General features: G+C 35.3%; 1 protein-coding gene across 4 annotated transcripts in view; it reads right to left on the bottom strand.

Annotated features, from left to right (window-relative positions):
- The window catches only part of SREK1 (splicing regulatory glutamic acid and lysine rich protein 1), a 45990-nt gene that overhangs the window by 7793 nt on the left and 17637 nt on the right, over positions 1-20560 (bottom strand). For all 4 annotated transcript variants that reach the window (XM_004465544.5, XM_012527911.4, XM_071208383.1 and 1 more), the window contains 7 exons: positions 16474-16638; positions 16167-16345; positions 14829-14959; positions 13836-13950; positions 9517-9636; positions 8798-9166; positions 5026-5121 (listed from right to left, as the gene is read on the bottom strand). In XM_004465544.5, the coding sequence (XP_004465601.1) occupies positions 5026-5121; positions 8798-9166; positions 9517-9636; positions 13836-13950; positions 14829-14959; positions 16167-16345; positions 16474-16638 (1175 nt within the window). The remainder of the gene's footprint in view (positions 1-5025; positions 5122-8797; positions 9167-9516; positions 9637-13835; positions 13951-14828; positions 14960-16166; positions 16346-16473; positions 16639-20560) is intronic.

Genomic DNA, 20560 nt, shown 5'->3' with positions numbered 1-20560 from the left:
ATAGAATGAACTGGGACATGGTCCCTTCTCTTTTGGTTTTTGGAAGAGTTTGTCAGGGATTAGTATTAATTCACCTTTAAGTGTTTGGTGGAATTCACCAGTGAAGCTATGTATCTGTTGGATATGTTCTGGCTGCTCTTTGTTGGAAATGTTCTGACTGCTAATTCAATCTCTACTTGTTGTAAGTCTATTCTAATTTTCTATTTCTTTTGTCAGTTTTGATAGTCTGTGTCTGTGTATGAATTTGTTCATTTCAAATTTCATCTAAGTACCGAGTTTGTTGGTTTATTCTTTTTCTTATTCACTTATAATTCTATTTATTTCTGTAGGGCTGGTGGTAGTATCTGTCCTTATTCCTCATATGAATAATTTTGAGTTTTCTCTTTTTTTTCCTTCAACAAACTAACTAAAGGTTGTCCATTTTTTTAACTTTTCCAGTAACCAACTTGTGTGTGTGTGTGTGTGTGTGTGATGCTGAGGCTGGGGATTAAACCGGGACCTCGTATGTATGAAGCCAGCACTCTACCACTGAGCCACATCAGCTCCCCAAGTTGCTGTGTTTTTTTTTTCCATTTGTTTGCTTGTTGTTTTTGTCTTGTTTTTTAGGAGGCACCAGGGCCCGAACCTGGGACCTCTCGTGGGAAGCAGGTGCTCAACTTGAGTCACATCTTCTCCACCCAGTAACCAACTTTTGATTTTGTGGATGTTGTTTTATTGTTTTCTGCAATGATATTCATAGTTAAAATGTGCTAGAATTTTCTTTTCTTCCACAAGCCTTGTCTGGTTATGCCATTAAAAATACATTATACCAGGAAGCAGCTGTGGCTCAACTGATTGGGCTCCCGTCTACCATATGTGAAGGCAAGCTGGCCCATGCCCGCAAAGAGCTGACGGCCCACACCCATGGAAAACTGGCACAGCAAGATGACACAACAAAAGGAGACAAGCAGACACAGAAGAACATGCAGCATATGGACACAGAGCAAAGAGCAAGCAATCCACAAGGGGGGGATATAAATAAATTTAATTTAAAAATCTTTTTAAAAATATAAAAAATATATAAATACGTAATACCACTGATTGCACATTTTGAATGAATTGTATGCTTTAATATGCATCAATAAAGTTGATTTGTTAAAAAATATAGTAGCATTTTCTGTTTGACAACAGCTATATAAACTGGGTTTCCAGGAAATGGACTTGGCCCAGTGGTTAGGGCATCCGTCTACCACATGGGAGGTCCACGGTTCAAATCCCGGGCCTCCTTGACCCGTGTGGAGCTGGCCCATGCACAGTGCTGATGCACGCCAGGAGTGCCCTTCCATGCAGGGGTGTCCCCCCGTGTAGGGGAGCCCCACGCGCAAGGAGTGCGCCGCGCAAGGAGTGCGCCCCGTAAGGCGAGCTGCCCAGCGTGAAAGAAAGTGCAGCCTACCCAGGAATGGTGCCGCCCACACTTTCCGTGCCGCTGACGACAACAGAAGCAGACAAAAGAAACAAGACGCAGCAAATAGACGCAGAGAACAGACAACCGGGGGAGGGGGAGGTGGGAATTAAATAAATAAATAAAATCTTTTTAAAAAAGAAAAAAAAAACGGGTTTCCTTTTACTTAATTTGATTAAACTTGCACAAAAAGGTAAAAAAACCTCTAATTTTAAAAATACATGTATCTGCTTTTTTATATTAAAGTAACCAAAAAAAGGATAAAACAAATGATTACTTATAGAGGAGGATGGGAACAAAGTAGAAGGGATGTGGAAAGGAATGGCATTTTTTGAACTTACCTTGGCTAATTTGAGTGCACAAATGAGCAAAGTTTTGACTTTCCTAAGCACAGTATTCTTAAAAAATATATAAATATGGCCTACCCTCTACATTTTCCCATGCCTTCCATTATTTTCACTACAAAACAAAAACCCACAAGCAAATAAACAAAAGACACCTGCCAGCTTACACTCTTAACAAACCTTTTAAAAAAATTTTTTTCTATACCTAGAAAGGCACATAAAATCAATTGAAAAACTAAGACTAATAAGCAAAGTAGTGGGATGAAAAATGAACATACAGAAATCAGTAAACCCTATCTCCAATTAGATGACATAATTAAAGATGTCATTTACAAAAGTAACAACAACAAAAAATGCCTTACCTAAATAAGGTATAAACTTAGTAGGAAATATATAAAATTTGTAGGAAATAAACTGAAACATTCCTGAAAACCACCAAAAACAGCCTAAATAAATACATATATTTCTGGATAGGATAACTGTGGCACAGATTTATTAACAGCTCTATTTATCAGCTTTTCCTAAATTTACAAATTAATGCAAACATAATACAAATCACCAATAGACTTCTCTTCTGGAATTTAGACAAATAACTCTTGCAATCAAATGGAAAAATAAACACACAAGAATGGCTATGATAGCACCAAAAAGAGAAAGGGAGGAGGGAAGATTGGAAAAGGACACAAAACCTACCAGATATTAAAATAAACTATACAATCTCAATAATTAAAACCATATGGCACTGGTACATGAATGCTCAGTCAAACCAATATAACAGGTTTCAAGGCCTAAACACATGTAGAAAAAGGCACCCCATCAAAACTCCAAAAATGGGGTTTTTTATAAATGATACTGGAACAACAGGAAGCATTTAGAAAAAAAAAAAATTAAAGTGGGTCCATATGCCATACTGTGCATAAAGATAAACTCCTAATGGAATAAAGATTTAAATGCAAAAAATAAAACTATATAAGTATAAGAATACAGAAGAAATTTATAACTTGGAATAGGAAAGACCCTTCTAATTTTATGACACAAAACCTAGAAGACAGAAACAAAAAAGTAAATATTATATAGAAATTAAAATCCTTTTTAAAATCAAATATCACAAGTAATTCCCCAAAATAACTGGAAGTGATATTTGTAAGCCTTCCATTTAATCTCCCAAATATAAATACCTCCTAGAAATTTTTTTTAAAAAGAAATCAACACTGGGGAGGGATGTGGCTCAAGCAGTTGGGTGCCCACCTTCCACATGGAAGGTCCCAGGTTTAGTTAGTTCCCAGTGCCTCCTAAAGAAGATGAGCAAAACAGCGAGCAAGAGAGTGAGCCTGCATGACAGGCTGGTTGCTGACACAACAAGATGACACAATAAGAGACAACAAGCAGGGAACAGATGTGCCTCAAGAGATTGGACATCTCTGTTCCACATGGGTGGTCCTGGGTTTGGTTCCCAGTGTGTATTAAAAGAAGACAAGCAGACATAGAGAGCACACAATGAACAGAGAGAGAGCAGACAAAATGTAGAAACAACAAAGGGGGGTGAGGGGGGAAGATATAAATAAATCTTTAAAAAAAAAAGTTACCAATACTGACCACATGCCGGTTGTGTCCTGAATCTCCGCAATTGCAACACCTACTCTCTAGTTCATCAGACTCACCCAAGGACAAGTAACAAAATGATGTTGATGGACAACACCCATCCCAAGAAACAGAATATCTACAACTGCAAGCAAGACAGTTCTATCCATCTGCCCCATCCGCCTGCCCCATGGGATCTAAGCTCCCTCTCAGCCCAAATCAGAATGGGCACCACCATCCTAAAATCCTTAATTGAGGAATGAACAAACATAAGGTGGGAATGCAACTATGAACTATTATTATTCCAGCAATGGAAGATCTTGTAACAATGATACTAAGGCAGTGGTCACCAGAAGTTCTAAAGGGAGGAAGAGGGAAGAACAGGTGTAACATGGGGCATTTTTGGGACACTGGAATTGTTCTGAATGCTACTGCAATGATGGATACAGGCCATTATACATTTTGTCAAAACTTACAAAAATGTGCAAAGTGCAAACAAAAATGTAAACTACTGACCAAGGTTAGCAGCAATGCCTCAATATGTGTTCATCTATTATAACACATGTACCACACTAATGAAAGATGCTGTTAATAAGGAAAAGTGTGGGAGGGTTAGGGGATTGGGCTATATGGGAATTCCCCTATATTTCTGATGTATCATTTATGTAACCTAAAGCTTCTTTAAAAAACAAAAACATTTAAATTAAAAAGAAAAAAAGTATCAGAAAAATGGGCAAAGTATATACAGTTCATAGAAAAAGATAAACAAATTATCTTCAAATGAATGAAAAACCGCTCAACTTCACTCTTAAGTACCACCAAAATTACACTATTATATACCTATCAGGTATATAGGTATTATATACCTATCAGATGAACAAAACTCCATGACTTTGATAACATGATCTGCTGTAGCTGCAGGGAAAACAGTTACTTTGTACATAACCAGCTATGTAGCTGGTTAGTGAGCAAAGTGGTGCCAACCCTGTGGAGGACAATTTGGAAATAGCCATTTAATTACAAAAATACCCTCTGACTCAATAATACCATTGGTGGGAATTTATCCTACAGATATACCTGCACACTACTAAATGATGTAAGAACAAACTTATTTGTTACAGCATTGATTATAACAGGGAAATTCAGAAAACCAATTTTACTGTGGGCTGCTTAAATAAACCAAGGTACTACCATGCAAGGAAAGTCCATGCAGTTATAAAAATGAATGAAGAAGCACTCCTGGTCAATATGGAAAAACGTTCTGCTACAGTTAAGTGACAAAAGTAAAAGTTATGAATTCTCATTTTGTATCAACACTGGAAGGATATACAAAAAAATGAATAAAAGGCATTTTCAGGAACAGAATTTGATGGGCATATGGGTGGAAATTAAGATTTCACTACGTAAAATTTATTTTATATAGTTTTGACTTATGAACCATGCAAATGTATTACTCATTCAAAGTATATTAAGTTTAAAAAATAGATTGAAAAATTTTTTTAATTTTCCTATTTCCTGCCTCCTCTTCAGGTTTGTTTTTTTTTTTCTTTTTTTTAGGAGGTACCAGGGATTGAACCCAGGACATGCAAAGCTAGCACTCAACCACTGAGCTCCACCCACTCCACAGCTTCTTTAGTATTATACATACTTTCCACCTACCTCCTAGGGGATGGAGACCTAGAAGATTTCCTTTTTATGGTTTTTGATGTTCTTGGTGATCTGGAAGAACTCCTGCTCCTCCTCCTACGCCTTTCCCTGAAAGCCAAAAATAATGCCATTTTTAAAAATATATAAAAGCAAAAGTCCTTGATACTCTTAAGTGAAGAGTATTCTTCAGAGGCCAGTTTAAACTTATGAATACATTCTATTATCTAATTTTGGTACAGATCAAAGTATGAAACAAATTTTACAGAATCATGAAAATATTTTCTATAATTTCATATTACAAAGGGTAGAGGACTTCCTTTTCACTTGGTTATTTGGACAAGAGTTTCTTGATTAGAAAATAATAATAGTTGTTTTAGAGTCTCAAGTAAAATATGTTCTTTTTTCATGCATATAGCTCCTTTGTAACCCCACTGTATATTATTCCATAATAAGGTAACAGGCTGTCCTCAAGAACTGAAAGATAGGTTGGTTTGCACAATATGACTTTCTAGAATCATGTCTCTCTTAAAAGCATTACGTTAGTATTTTACGAGAAAATACTTTTCCCTGCAACTTATTTTACTCATGTTTTATTAATTTAAAATTGAGCACACAAAGGACATTAGACAATAAAGATAACCTGATCAATGGGAGAAATTATCTGGAAACCACATATCTGATAAGGGCTTAATAGCCAGAAAAAAATAAAGAAGTCATACGACTCAACAAAATAAAAAGACAAACAATCCATTTAAAAAATGGTCAAAAAACTTAAACATTTCTCCAAAGAAGATATACAAATGGCCAAAGAGTACATAAAAAGATGTTCAACATGATTAGCTATAAAGAGAATGCAAATCAAAACCATAATAAGATACCATTTCACACCCCTAAGAATGGCTACTATTAAAAAGAAAAAAACAGAAGATCACAAGTGTTGGAGAAGATGTGGAGATAAACTGGTACAGCCACTGTGGAAGACAGTTCGGCAGTTCCTCAGGAACTTAGGTAAAGAATTATCATCACGACCCGGCAATCACACTTCTAGGTATATACCCAAAAAACTTAAAAGTAGGGACTCAGTCAGATATTTGCACACCAATGTTTATAGCAGCATTATTCACAATTGCCAAAAGATGGAAGTAACCCAAGTGTCCATCAACCAAGGAATGCATAAATAAAATGTAGTGGGAAACGGACTTTGGCCCAGTGGTTAGGGCGTCCGTCTACCACATGGGAGGTCCGCGGTTCAAGCCCCGGGCCTCCTTGACCCGTGTGGAGCTGGCCCATGCGCAGTGCTGATGCGCGCAAGGAGTGCCGTGCCGCACAGGGGTGTCTCCCGCGTAGGGGAGCCCCACGCGCAAGGAGTGCACCCATAAGGAGAGCCGCCCAGCACGAAGGAGGGAGCAGCCTGCCGAGGAATGGCGCCGCCCACACTTCCCGTGCAGCTGACGACAACAGAAGCGGACAAAGAAACAAGACACAGCAAAAAGACACAGAAAACAGACAACCGGGGGAGGGGAGGGGAATTAAATAAATAAAAATAAAATCTTTAAAAAAAAATAAAAATAAAAAATAAAATGTAGTAAATACATACAATGGAGTATTATTCAACCATAAAATTAAGTCCTGATACAGGCAACAACATGAATGAACCTTGAAGGCATCATGTTGAGTGAAATAAGCCAGACACAAAAGGACAAATATTGTATGATGCCATTGATATGGATTATTAAAATAAGCAAACTCACAGATTCAAAATCTACTATATATAGGTTACCGGGGCCAGAGTGGAGGTAGGGAATGGGGAATTAAATGTTTTAATTCAACACAGTTTCTCTTTTGGGTGATAGAAAAGCTTTGTTAACAGATGGTGATGATGACAGCATAATACTGTGGATGCAATTAACAGGATTGAATTATATTACTGAATATAATTAAAAGGGAAAATGTTAGGTTGTATATATGGTACTAGAATAAAAATTTTTTAAAAATATGGAACTGCACAGAAGAAATAATGAACCCTAAGATAAACCATGAACTACAGTTTAAAAAAAAGAATGAAAACATTTGGTGCTGTGAACGGCAATGCCTAAAACAATCACATAAACATAAAAGATATATAACACAATCAATAAAAACACTTTACAGTAAAGATGAAGTCACAAGACTGAAATGTTTCCCATAGCAAGTGAGGTAAAGTAATTGTTCAGTTTTGTTCAAAGTGCTGAAATCTGGCAGCAATGTGCTTCATTTTTAGTCCCATTTTTTTTTAGCATATACTGATTTCAAACTTTATTCTTCTGAGGCAGTTTTTAAAGTCAAGTACCACACACTGGTTGACAAATTGTCTAAAAGGGAGAGAAAGAACTACTATAGTTCTGATAATAAAGTACAGAATAGATGGAAAAATTCTCTCTAAGCTTCAGTTTCCTCATGCTTAAAACAGTGATAATATAGTCCTCTCAAAGGTTTGTTGTAAGGACTAAATGAGGGTTAGGCACAAAAAACTCTGCTAAGACATTATCTGGCATAGAGTGAAGCACCCAGTAAATGCCTACATTTTTAATAACTAACAAAAAGCAAGTATTAAGAATAAGCTATAAAACACAATTTTTAAAAATAGAATAATTGTACTCCTTTATCTCAGAAATTTTCTTCTATGAAAAAATCATCCTAAAATATATTTAAAACTGGTTAAAATATATTTTTAAAAATATTTTTAAGACATTGTTTACACATTAGGAATTCCCATTTATTTACAGTCATGGTATTATCTGGAGGAATACAAGATAATCTTTTATTTCAAGTAAGGTCCTCGCAGCTATAACTATAACAACAATCAGCCACCTGGTGGCAGTGTACCTATTAGTAATTGAGAGAACAGCCCTACCGAAAAAGGAAGTCCCTTAAAATTGTCAAATAACAGAGAACCAAAATTTAAATTTTATGAACTCAATAAAAGAAAGATGGAAAAATTAACTTAGATGACAAAAAAAACACTAACACTTCAACTTCAGAAGTAATTTTGCATATTAAAGAAATACAGAAGTCTAAAAGGTCAGCTCAAATATATTCTTAAAAAATACCTGTCCCTGCCATCCCACTCTCCAAATGAATCAATAAAACAATAAAAACAGGGTTAAGGGAAACGGACTTGGCCCAGTGGTTAGGGCATCCGTCTACCACATGGGAGGTCCGTGGTTCAAACCCCGGGCCTCCTTGATCCGTGTGGAGCTGGGCCATGCGCAGTGCTGATGCGCACGGGAAGTGCCGTGCCATGCAGGGGTGTCCCCCGCGTAGGAGAGCCCCACATGCAAGGAGTGCGCCCCGTAAGGAGAGCCACCCAGAGTGAAAGAAAGTGCAGCCTGCCCAGGAATGGCGCCGCCCACACTTCCCGTGCCGCTGACGACAACAGAAGCGGACAAAGAAACAAGATGCAGCAAAGAGACAGAGAACAGACAACGGGGGGGGGGGGGGGGGGGGGATTAAATAAATAAATAAATCTTTAAAAAAATCTAAAAGTTAAAAAAAAAACAAGGTTAAAATAGTAAATTACAAAGGACTGCTAAAATTTTTCAAATATTTGTTCCCATTTTCATCTCTTTTTCCTCAGTTTCAAATTCGTGGTAATTCTCCACTAGAGAAATGTTTATTAACAGAAAACTTTCTGGCATTATTGCACTGATTCCATCTGTACAGAGTATTTTTTTCCTCAGTTAAAATTATGCTTTCATTTTATCATAAGTAAACACAGTGGTAAAAATTTTAAGCATTATCAAACCTGCTAGAACTACGAGATCTTCTCGATGCATTATAACCTCTGGGTGGTGTTCTGGCTTTTTTATCCTTCTTCCTTTTTTCATCTATCTCTCTGGATCTGTCCTTTTCACGATCCTTTTCTTTGTCCTGTTCCTTTTCCTTCTCTTTGTCTCGCTCCTTTTCATGCTCTTTTTCCCGCTCTCTCTCTCTGTCTTTTTCCTTGTCTTTTTCCCGGTCTTTATCACGGTCTTTATCTTTGTTTTTACCCCGTTCCTTTTCTTTTTCACGTTCTTTATCCCTCTCTCTCTCTTTTTCCCTTTCCTTTTCTTTATCTTTTTCTTTCACTTTTTCCTTTTCCTTCATCTTTTCTCGAGTGTCTTTTCTCTTGTCCCTTTAAAAACAAACAAAAGCAAATAAATATGCAACTAAATTCTACCCAATAAGAATCCTTCCCTCTCTTCAACAATTACTAACAAAACAGCATATTATAGCTATACATATAATAAATAAATTTCTACATAACTTGTGTACATGAAGCTGCTAAATAAAACAACTGTAGTTTGGGAAACTCTTGAGAGTACTGAGGATCAGAATCAAATCAATGGCAATCAGTGTTAATTCTAGATTACTAAATCCATCAGAAAAAAGAGTTGTATTTCTCTCATTAAAAACTTAAACCACTATAGATTTTTTAAAAATGAAGCCAGTGAAAAACTTATCCTTAATCCCCCTAAAACTCACCGCGAATGTGAACGACTCCTCGATTTTCGTCTCTCCCTAGATTTAGAACGTTTTTTATGTGGGCTCTTAGATCTACGTCTATCTTTCTGTCTTGAACGTGATCTATTATGAGATCTACTCCTAAAGGAAAAAAGTGTTAGAATATCAAATCTTTTTAGAATTTCAATTTTAAAAAATTTAAAAGAATAGAGACATGAAAATTTAGTAAGAGAATTTAAAGACTTTCCCAACAGTATTTATCTACAGTACTTTAAAAATTCTCTTATATGATACTTCTATTAGACTATATTAATTTATTGAAAACATTATCAGATATTTCATTGTCCAGAAAACAGAGGCAGAAACAAAGACTTAAGTTGCTAGATTCAGATGTGGCTTTCTTCTGCTAATTATTATATGCTTCAAATTAATATAGAAAATTTCTCCCAAAGCCCAAGTTTTCATACCATAAACTCTAACTCATATTATTTACATGTAATATGATTGTTTCTGACTATAACTCATTGACAGGGAATAGTGGTGATATGGTTCAAAAGTTTCTATAAATGGCTATGTGCTCTTTTGTCATAACAAACATATTAAGAAGAATGTGTAAGGAAGCACAGTAGTAATGACAGGGCTAGTACGACAGAAAAATTAAAATCTTTACTTGTGACTTAAAGTTAGATATAATTAAACATTGGATTTGCAATGCCCTGGTTTTATAACTACAACTATAACAAAAGTATTAAAAGAAACTTTATTATTGGAATTCTTACAGAAAAAATTTTATTCCAATTCTGAACACGCTAGATCCCTTCTTTCCTCACAGAAATGTTTTTATACTGTGGTTTTTTTCATAATGAGGTATCCTAGTAACTACTTATTACCATGTTACAAAATAGATTATACACAACTTCAATAACAAAGTTATCAGACTCACGACTTTGGAATCAGACAATCTCAGCTCTGCCACACACTAGCTGAGAGAATTTTGGCTAATCAAGTTTAACCTCTCTAAAACTAGTTTCTTCAACTACATGGTAGAGTTAGAATCATATCTACATCTCCCAGAGCTGTCACAAGTGTTATATGAGGTATGCAAAACTGCCTAACAGTCTCTGGCACACAGTAAATGCCCAAAACTCTTAACTCTCAAAAGTATCATTATTAACAATTAACATAAATGTAAACTTTAAATTATATCTTCATTTATTCCAAGGAGGTAAAAATGAACTTCCATAAATATGCTTTTTGTAACTAAAACTCATCTTGATAGTCAGGTTCTCAAGAATTAAATTAAAACTCAATTATCTATAAAAGAAATAATGACCATGTTGTGGTATTTAATGCAACCAGAAAAATCTCCAGACAATTCTCAATTAATAATGAAATCCTGTTTTTTAAACACATTTTTCAGAGTTAGATAAAATTTGTTTTCCAACCGCTAATTTTCAAGTCAACTACTTGTCTTTAATTACCTACATTTGTTTTCATACCACGTTTTTAATACAAGAAAATAACATTATTTCTTGAAATCTTCATATCCCTAATAACCTAAGAGAAATATGGGTCAAGTAGAAGATATATTAAGTCAAAACCCCAAAACTTAGAACATTTTTAGTCCATTTACAGATATCCACATAAGGGTAATCCTTTAAAGTGCCTTTGTTTCTATGTACTTAATTTAAAAGTCTGTCTATAAGATTCTGTTCTAGATAACCTTATAAAAATATAATTATTATGTTTTCCTCAAAGCAGTAGTTTTCAACCTTAATTAAGCAAAGAAATTCCTTTGCTTAACCCTAATATGCAAAAATAAATAATAGAACAAGGAGATTCCTGATCCCTGGCCTTCCATTTTACCCTGTGGGTCCTCAAGTTTGAAAGTCAGTGCCCAACCATAATGTTTTAGTTTAATAATAACACTAAGTATTTTTATGTCTCTATCTCACCCTCTACTAGCCTACAAATTCTCTGATTAAAAATGCCAAAAGCTTCAAGTCAACAGCAAATCTAATCCAACCAAACAGACAAAAGCCAACTTGAGTTACTTTAGCAGTTGTTCTCATTTTTGTATAATTTGCAAAATTACATCTTAAAATTAAACTGTAATTAAAGGGCAACTTACCAATGTTGCATCAAAGTTCTTTTATAAAGCAGTTGTTTCCCATTACAACATTATAAAAAGTCTTATAGTTCCCATGCTGGTCTGTAAAGGTTACTTAACTTAAAACAAATATAGTCCTACCCACTTCTAACAGTCTCTATGAAAAAAACATGTTATTAACATTTACCCAGACAAGGTAGAAACACATCTCCCCAGTCCAAGCCAAAGTCACAGTGCCAAGAAACTCCTTCTTCCCTCTTACCATAAGAAGTGGAAAGAGGAGGAAAAAATTTAAAAAGGGGTGAGAGTAGGGTGCTCCAGAAGCATCTGAGGATGCTGAGAAGGTAGAAGAGGCTGCAGCTTCAAGAGCAAGAGTTCCTGTGACTCACTCTTGCTAGGCCTGGTGGGTCAGAGCCAGGGCTCAGGGTATAAAGTCCCATTAACAGCAAAGGGGAAGCCAAGAAAGACTTGCCACCTCCCCATGTTCCACTTCCAGGAAAGTAGCCATAGATGGCTCCAAATCAAGATCCTTAAGTCAAATGTTTTAGGTAAGGATATTTTATTCCCTTTCAACACAACTTGTCCTCTTTCATACTTGTTTATGAACCCTGTCAAGAGGCCATGCGCATGTCTATACGCTATGCATAAAAATGGAATATGCTGACCAACACACAGAGACATCTTTTCTACTTTGATAAACCAAAAGCAAGCAATTTCTAATGCTAGTTAGTAGATTTACAAGAAAATACTCCTATATATAAAAATAGCAATTAACAAATTTCAATTTAATTGAATCATACCATATCCTCTAATCCTTGGAAAAGGGGAGAAAATCCAAATACACATAAATGATAAAAAACAAAAAGTTTAAATAATTAAGTTATTCGCTATAATTTCAAAAGCAAATAAGGCTTCAAACAAATTACCAATGAAATGATGATAATTTTCAAGATTTTTGTTTCTCCAGCCACAGAAGAACACAAAGGTATATTACATTTGAGCATGTCTCTATACAAAATGCAAAATGAGATCCAGGTCATTGATTTTTTTTCCCTTAGAAAAAAGTGATTACTTTCTAGCCTAATTTTCTATTTCCCTCATCTCTTTTACCCTTTCAACCTTCTGTCTACCATAGTCAAGTACCACTGCTACTTCTGTACCACTTTTCTTCCTCAATTCTTGCTTCTGTTCATATTCTTCTTATTCTTTGTACATGAAAACTGCCTGCAATCGGATTTAAACGTTTCTCACTATGTAAGACCTTGTATGGAGACAATAAGATCATATCCCAAAGTAGATTTCAAACTAATAACAACAGAGAAGTACACACCAGTAAATACCTAAAAGTAAAATTTTCTAGAGTCAAAGAAGAATATACATTTGTTCCTATCTCATTCCTTGATCATCACAGAGGAATGGACTAACCTGAGCTTGCTGATGAAGCAGTGTACAGCACACTGTTCCCTTCCTTCCTCCCCCACGCCTTCCTCTCTCTCTAGTATCCCTGCTCTGCCGCCCAACATGCACACATGCACACATACACACACTTTCCCTTTCTCTCTCCCTCTCTCCAGACATAAGAACATGTATATACATATAACATTCAACTGAAAAAAAGCAACACTCAATTAGGATTCACTATACACATTTTCACATTTCAACAAAAGCCTCTTCCACACCTTAAAGAAAACAAGAGAATCACTTTAGAACACTTCCCATCAAAATGATGTTCCAAGTTTACATTTGGAGGCCCCCTTTACACCAAACACAAAGTAATAACTATGCTCAAAAATAAGATAAACACAACAGAAACAGAGCGTAAGCACAATACAACAAACAGTTGAGGTTGCAAGTTACTCCTGGATTTGAGGTCCAAAAGCAGAAGAGGTTTTCATCCCTAGAACTTAAAGACATGACACATGGTACTGAAGACAGGTAATAGCTCAAAAAACAGAAGCTAATTTATTTACTCTTAGAAAAATCAGGAATCTGATTCTATCTGTAGGCAAAAAAACAACTTCTAAAACTAGAAATTAGTTGAAATATCAATCTAGACAAAATTTCATTCCTAACTGCAGTATTATAATTAGGGCAACATTTAATGTTAACTATACATCCAGATGAACGTTGCTGAAATTCCTAAATTCTGTTGTCTTAACAGAAACTATGAAAACCTCAACTATTTTAAATAGTAAATTTAAAAAATTTACATTATAGTAGAAATTCTCACCTGTGTTTTGACTGTGATCTTTTCCTCCTAGAATGGGATTTTGAACTAGACCTGGATTTTGAACGAGTGTGGGAACGAGATCGACCGCCTTTTCTTTCATTGCTCTTTCCAGACTCTGGGAGGAAAAAACCACTTTGCAGTGTAAGCTCAGAACAATTAAAGATCCCAGTTAATAATCAGGCACAAGTGGAATGTACCACATATAGTGCAAGGGGCCTACTCTCTGTACATCCTCCTCCTGTGCAATTATCCTTCAGAAACATCCAAGAAAGTCATTGCATAAACTCGTTGAGTGCAGCCACCCTGCAGCAGTACATATAAACCAGATGATTATAAACAGCTGTTCGTAATATTTTGTTGCTGCCATAATGTACGATTATAACATGTTTGTAATTCCTATGACAGTGATTTTAAGTCTTTTCCCCATTTATTTTCCTCAAGTTGAAGCTTTAAATTCTGAGTTAAATACAGGGAAATTGGTTCAAAATGTAAGGCAATGTTTAGATTGGACTTTTAAATTATTTTAGTTAGCAACACAAAAGTTTGAATAGGTGTCCCTTTAACTTGCAAAAACAGAGTATCTTTTTTTTTTTTTTAATAAATCAAGGGCTCTCCTGACTAGTTTTAAAAAGTAAAGCTTTGAGGGAAAATTAATCTGATTAATAATAACATGTTAAATACATTTCTCTTTCAGTCTCATAATAACATTTATATTTTGCTTTCAGTAAATTAGTTTTGAGTACTGACTTTACTATTAAAATATGAAGAGCTGATTAACTCAAGCTAATGTGTCTCAATCGGGTATCACAGGAAAAGACAAGGTTTGTGCTAAGTTGTGCTTTGATATGATTAAGTCACTTACTCTTTCTCGAGTTTCAGTCTTCTTATTTGTTAAATGAAGGGACTGAACAAGATTAATTTCTAAAATTCCTTCTAGCTCTAAGATTCTATGACCTTTACATTATGACCTATGTAACAACACCATGGCCTTACCTGGTTCAATAGCTGCTGAGATAAATGATTGAGCCTCTCGTACTCGTTTCATAACTTCTTCTAACTCCTTAGCTGCAGCCTGAGGTGTCATCTCAGGGGGTTTTACTATTGCATTGTTGGAGTGATTTATTCTAAATTAAAAATATTAGTATAGCACAATTACACACCATATCTTATAAAACATAAAACAAATATTTGTAAACCTAAGAAATCTCTGAAGCACATTAAGAATAATATACCTATCCACGGAACCAAAACAACCCAAAAACTATGATAAATCTCTCATCCCCACCTCCATTATCTCTTGCTAACAAAGTCAAAAGCAAAGAAAAACAGAAAAACTGAACCCTGGCCCAGTCTAGATGTCTAACAACTAGAATAGTCTACAGCAAGTTTTCTCCCACATAGCTTAGACTTATATTAAATTAATATCTTAACACCAATATTAAAATGATTAATTTCTGTTCTTGGGTTATTAGAGTTTTTTTTAACCTCTGCCCACTGGGAAGATGAAGGAGAAGCTGGATATTATGTATAGCTGTTTATTATGTGGTTTAATCAACCCTGAACCACATCTGAATCAAACACAGTTTCAATGTGGAATGCATCTGATAAAACTCTTCCCATACTAGGTAAGAGTGCCTTCACTGATACACATAAATGGATTTGATTACTCGTTTATTCCTGCCACACTGAAGAAAAGCATCCACTAAGAACAGTTATTTATTCTTTAATAGCAGAATCCTGATCAAACAATGTAACGATGGCAGTTATTCCTGACATTCAGACAGAACTGTTTTCTTCAATAATTGGATTTCTGATCTTGAGTATCTGGAAGGCCACATCAATTTTTCATTTTGTAAACAAGGATGTGAGCAAACTTTAAAACTCAAAATATTTGATATAAAACACTTCCATGTACTTAATACTTTGTTCTTCCTAGGATTTCAAATTTACTAAAGCTCCTATGACTAAAAGTATTCAATTCAACCCACATGTTAAATGATCCATTAGCCTAGAATCATAACGTAAAGTCAACCTGACTTGTTCAAGTTTGTGATCCATAATCATTATGTAGGATATGTAAAAAAACGCGAACATTAAATTAGACCTTATAAAATTAAAAATAAGAAAATAAGATAAACATTTTCAAATACAATTTTAAAAATTTATAAATTTACAGGCTAAAATAATAAACATTTTATACATTTCAGTTATACATAAGTCTTCCTTTCCACAAACTGCCAATTACTATTAAAAGGGGGGGGGGTTAATTACATCAAAAAATCTCTAAATGTTTTCAAAAGCATTACAATTTCTTTGTTTAGGATTTCTTACTTCAGTGGCCTGTCTCCAAACATAACTCCATTAAAAGCAAGGGCCCTTGGTACAGAATTTTGGTCTGCAAATTCCACAAAAGCAAACCGAGTTGGCTGAGTCTCATCACCTGCCATCCGTACAAACTTCACTTCTCCAACTTGTTTAAAAAATTCAAGTAGTTGATCAGCTGTCGTCGTCTGAGGAAACAAAATGACACTGAAGTTATATTCTTTATTTCTTAAAAAAATGTTACTTTAGCAGCCAATATGATTTTTAAGAAAAAAAAAGAATAAGAGCTACTATCACTCAGTTTCATCTTAATTACCTGGGAATTCAAATTTCCAACATAGACTGTTCTCCTAATTTCATCAATTTTGGAAGGATCCACATTTCCCATAAGTGGTGGCTGTGGTATCTCTCCAAGTGTTGCAATGTTGGGGTCCAGTGCTGCTGCTGGTATAGCTCCCAAACTGCTAAGTGAAACACCAAGCTATATAAAAAACAAAGTACAAATTTTTATTAGTATCAAAAACAGCATTACCAAATCTTCAAAAGAACAGATCAAGAATGGAAGACAAGGTTCTCCTAACTTCAAACCATGTGTATTTCTGAATTATTAAGTAAGTGAGGTCACATTAGTTCTGAATGTTATTAGAAATACATTTCTTAACTGCCTGGAAAGTTCAACTATTTTTAAACCTGGCACACAAACCTTGTTCATTCAAGAACACTGATTGTGTAAATGAGTTCCTAACAGTGAACAATAATCACAGCATCTAATTTTTGCTGAGTTATTAATTCTTGTATCAACCAGAGGAGACAGACATTATTATTATGCCAATTTCAAAGACAAAGAAAAAGAAGCTAAAATAATTTGCCCAAAGCCACCCACAGCTACCAAGAGGTAAAGGCGGGATACCACCACAGACAGAATGAATTGAAATAGAGACAAATTTACTAAGAAAACAAAACTAAACCATTAAGCTTATATTATGCTAGGAAAAAAACATTAACATAACTAAATTGAGTTTTTTAGTTCAAGCGTTAAGGAACATGTAATTTTTAATGTGAACTTCAACTAGACAGATCCCTGGATTTGAAAATGAGAAAATTTTTTCAAAATTAATGAAAAGACTTTTCAAGGAAAATACACCACCCTCACTTTCATTTCCCCTTGCACAATTTAAGAAAATTATGATCAATTCCTATATATTTTCAAATGTAGCAAAGCTACAAAGATTTAACAACTGTTAAGTTACAACACTTCATAAAGGTGAAAACACAAATTCTTGAAACCATTTTCACTTATGCTTGTCACAGTAGTCAGTGTGATAACTTTAAAACATGTCAAATCATGTCATATCCCTGCTTAAACCATCAATGGCTTCTAATTACCTTAAGAAATTCAAACTCCTTTCCACAGCCTAAAGAAGCCCTACACAATAATCAGTGCCCTATTTCTCTTTCCAATCTCATCTCAAAACAAACATCATCCTGTGCTCACTCTTATGCCTTAACCATACTGAACTCCCTCCATTCTGTTCCTTAAACATAAGTTTTTCCTACCTTTGGGCTTTCTACTTGGTTCCCTGTACCTAAAAGCTTTCTCTACTTTCTGCCAGCTGATTTCTTCCAGTGTCAGATCAATCATCATCTCAAGTGGCTTTTCCTCATCTTATATAAAACCTCATTTACTCTCTACTATCATCAGTTTTTTTTTCTTCATAGTATTTACTACAATCTATGGTATCTTGCTACTGACATATCTTAGATTTATTGCTCACCACTACAAATTATTACAGAGTTGTGGAAAATATCTTAGGCCAAAATGGAAGAGAGACCTATAGTCAAGGCTACCAACCACTAAGCCTAGCCTTTTTCCAGGTTTACTTCCGTAATAATAGCACTTTGTCTTCTACACCTTATCTTCTATGGTATGAAGTACCCATATGATTGAGGATCATGTTTTTTTTTTGACTGTGCAAGAGAGCAATCATGCACAATTAAACCTAAGTCACAAATATAATTCATAATTCTTCTTAGCTTTACATGGATTTAAATTAAGCAGTCCTTTCCAGGTATTCCCAACTGTCAATTTCCTTGACCTACAAACTTTTCCTCTCGTTCGTATCATTATAGATCTGGAAAGACCTTTTCCAAATCACCTATTCCAACCCCTTTGTTTTTCAAATGTTAAAAATCACTCAGTTCTTTTTTAGACATTTTTTTCAGGTCTCTCTTTTTTCACTAAACCATTCTTCTATACCTACACTATTATGGAAGCCAATAGTCACATATGGCTATCTGAATTTAAATAAAATTTAAAATTCAGTTTTTCAGTCATACCAGTCACATTTCAAGGGCTCAATAGGTACACATAGTTAATGGCTATATATAGACATTTCCACCACTGCAGAAAGTTCTAATGGACAGGGCTGCTTAGAATTGTAAAACTATTGTTCTTCAGATTAGTTTCTCTTATATCCCTGGTCTGAAGGACTGTATTTAGTCTCCCTTTTGGTCTTAGATTGGCCAAAGACTATCAGGACTCCAGTTCTAACAGTTTTGACTTCTGGTCAGGGGCCAGATTACAACGGGTTACCTTTCCACTGTTTTCTAAAATTATGCATCACATTAAAATCCCAGAGAATCTGCAAGAAAGCTACTAGAGCTAATAATTCAGCAAAGTGATGGGGTACAATATCAACACTCAAATATCTAGGAATAAATTTAACCAAAGATGCTCAACTTACATGCAAAAAAGTAGTCATCACTGAAGGAAACTAAAGTGGAAATATATTCCATGCTCATGGAGTAAAGAATACTGTTGAGATGTCAATACTATAAAGTGTTTTCCAATTTAATGCAATTCCAAGCAAAATCCCAACAGCCTTCTTCATAGAAATGGAAAAGCTAATTATCAAACTCATATGGAAGGCAAGGGACACAGAATAGCCAAAATCATCTTGAAAAAGAATGAAGTTGGAAGACTTCATTATTCTTAACATGCTTTAGTTATTTTAAACTAATAACAAAGCTACAGTAATCAAAACAGTGTGGGACTGACACAAGGAGAGACATACAAACCAATGGAATAGAACTGAGAGGACAGAAATAAACCCACACATGGATGGTCAAATGATTTTTGACAAGGGTACCAAGTCCATGAAATGGGGAAAGAATAAAGAATAGACTATAACAAACGGTGCTTGGAAAACTGGATATCCACAAGTAAAAAAATGAAAGTAGACCCTTACCTCACACCATATATAAAACTTAAAATGCATCAAAGACCTAAATATAAGGGCTAAAACTATGAAACTATTGAAGAAAACATATGGAAAAACCTTCAGGACCTTGTAATAGGCAATGGATCCTTAGACTTGACACCAAAAGCACAAGCACACACACACACACACACAAAAAAAAACAGATAAATTGGATTAAAGTTTATGCATCAAAGGACATTGACAAGAAAGTAGAAAAAATATATATAACCAACAGAATGGGGGAAAACATTTAGAAACCATATGTCTGTTAAGTGTTTAATATCCAGGATATATGAAAAAATCCTTCAACACAACAACAAAAAGACACACAACCCAACATAAAAACGGACAAAGGATTTGAATAGACATTTCTCCAGAAAAGATAAACAAATGGTCAAAAAGCACCTGAAAAGATGATCTGTATCACTAGCCATTAAGGAAAGCAAATCAAAACCACAATGAGGGAAGTGGATGTGGATCAACTGACAGAGTGTCCGCCTACAATATGGAGGGTCCAGGGTTCAACATCCAGGGCCTCCTGACCCATGTGGTGAGCTGGCCCACGCACAGTGCTGCCATGCACAAGGAATGCTGTGCCACGCTGGGGTGCCCCACATGCAAGGAGCGTGCCCCACAAGGAGAGCTGCCCGCATGAAAAAAGTGCAGCATGCTCAGGAGTGGCACTGCATACAAGGAGAGCTGATGCAGCAAGATGATGCAACAAAAAAGAGACACAGTTTCCCGGTGCTGCCTGATAATACAAGTGGACACAGAAGAACACAGTGAATGGACATAGAACAGACAACAGCAGGTAAGGGGAGAGAAATAAATAAAAAATAAATCTTAAAAAAAAAAAAATGAGATACCACTTCACACCCACTAGAATGGCTACCACCGAAAAAAAAATCAGAAAATTCTAAGTATTGGAGAGGATGTGAAAAAGGAATCTTAGTACACTGTTGGTGGGAAAGTAAAATGGGGCAGCTGCTATGGAAGAGTTTCTTGAAAAATTAAGCAAAGAACTACTGTATGACCCAGCAATCCCACTTTTGGGAACTGAAAGCAGGGATTCAAACAAATACTTGTACAACAATATTCAAAGCAGTGTTATTCACAATAACCAAAAGGTAGAAACAACCAAAG

This window comes from Dasypus novemcinctus, chromosome 2 (genome assembly GCF_030445035.2).
Source record: "Dasypus novemcinctus isolate mDasNov1 chromosome 2, mDasNov1.1.hap2, whole genome shotgun sequence".
Classification (NCBI taxonomy): domain Eukaryota; kingdom Metazoa; phylum Chordata; class Mammalia; order Cingulata; family Dasypodidae; genus Dasypus; species Dasypus novemcinctus.
The sequence above is the reverse complement of the archived record's forward strand: the minus strand, read 5'-3'. Positions and strand labels throughout refer to the sequence as shown.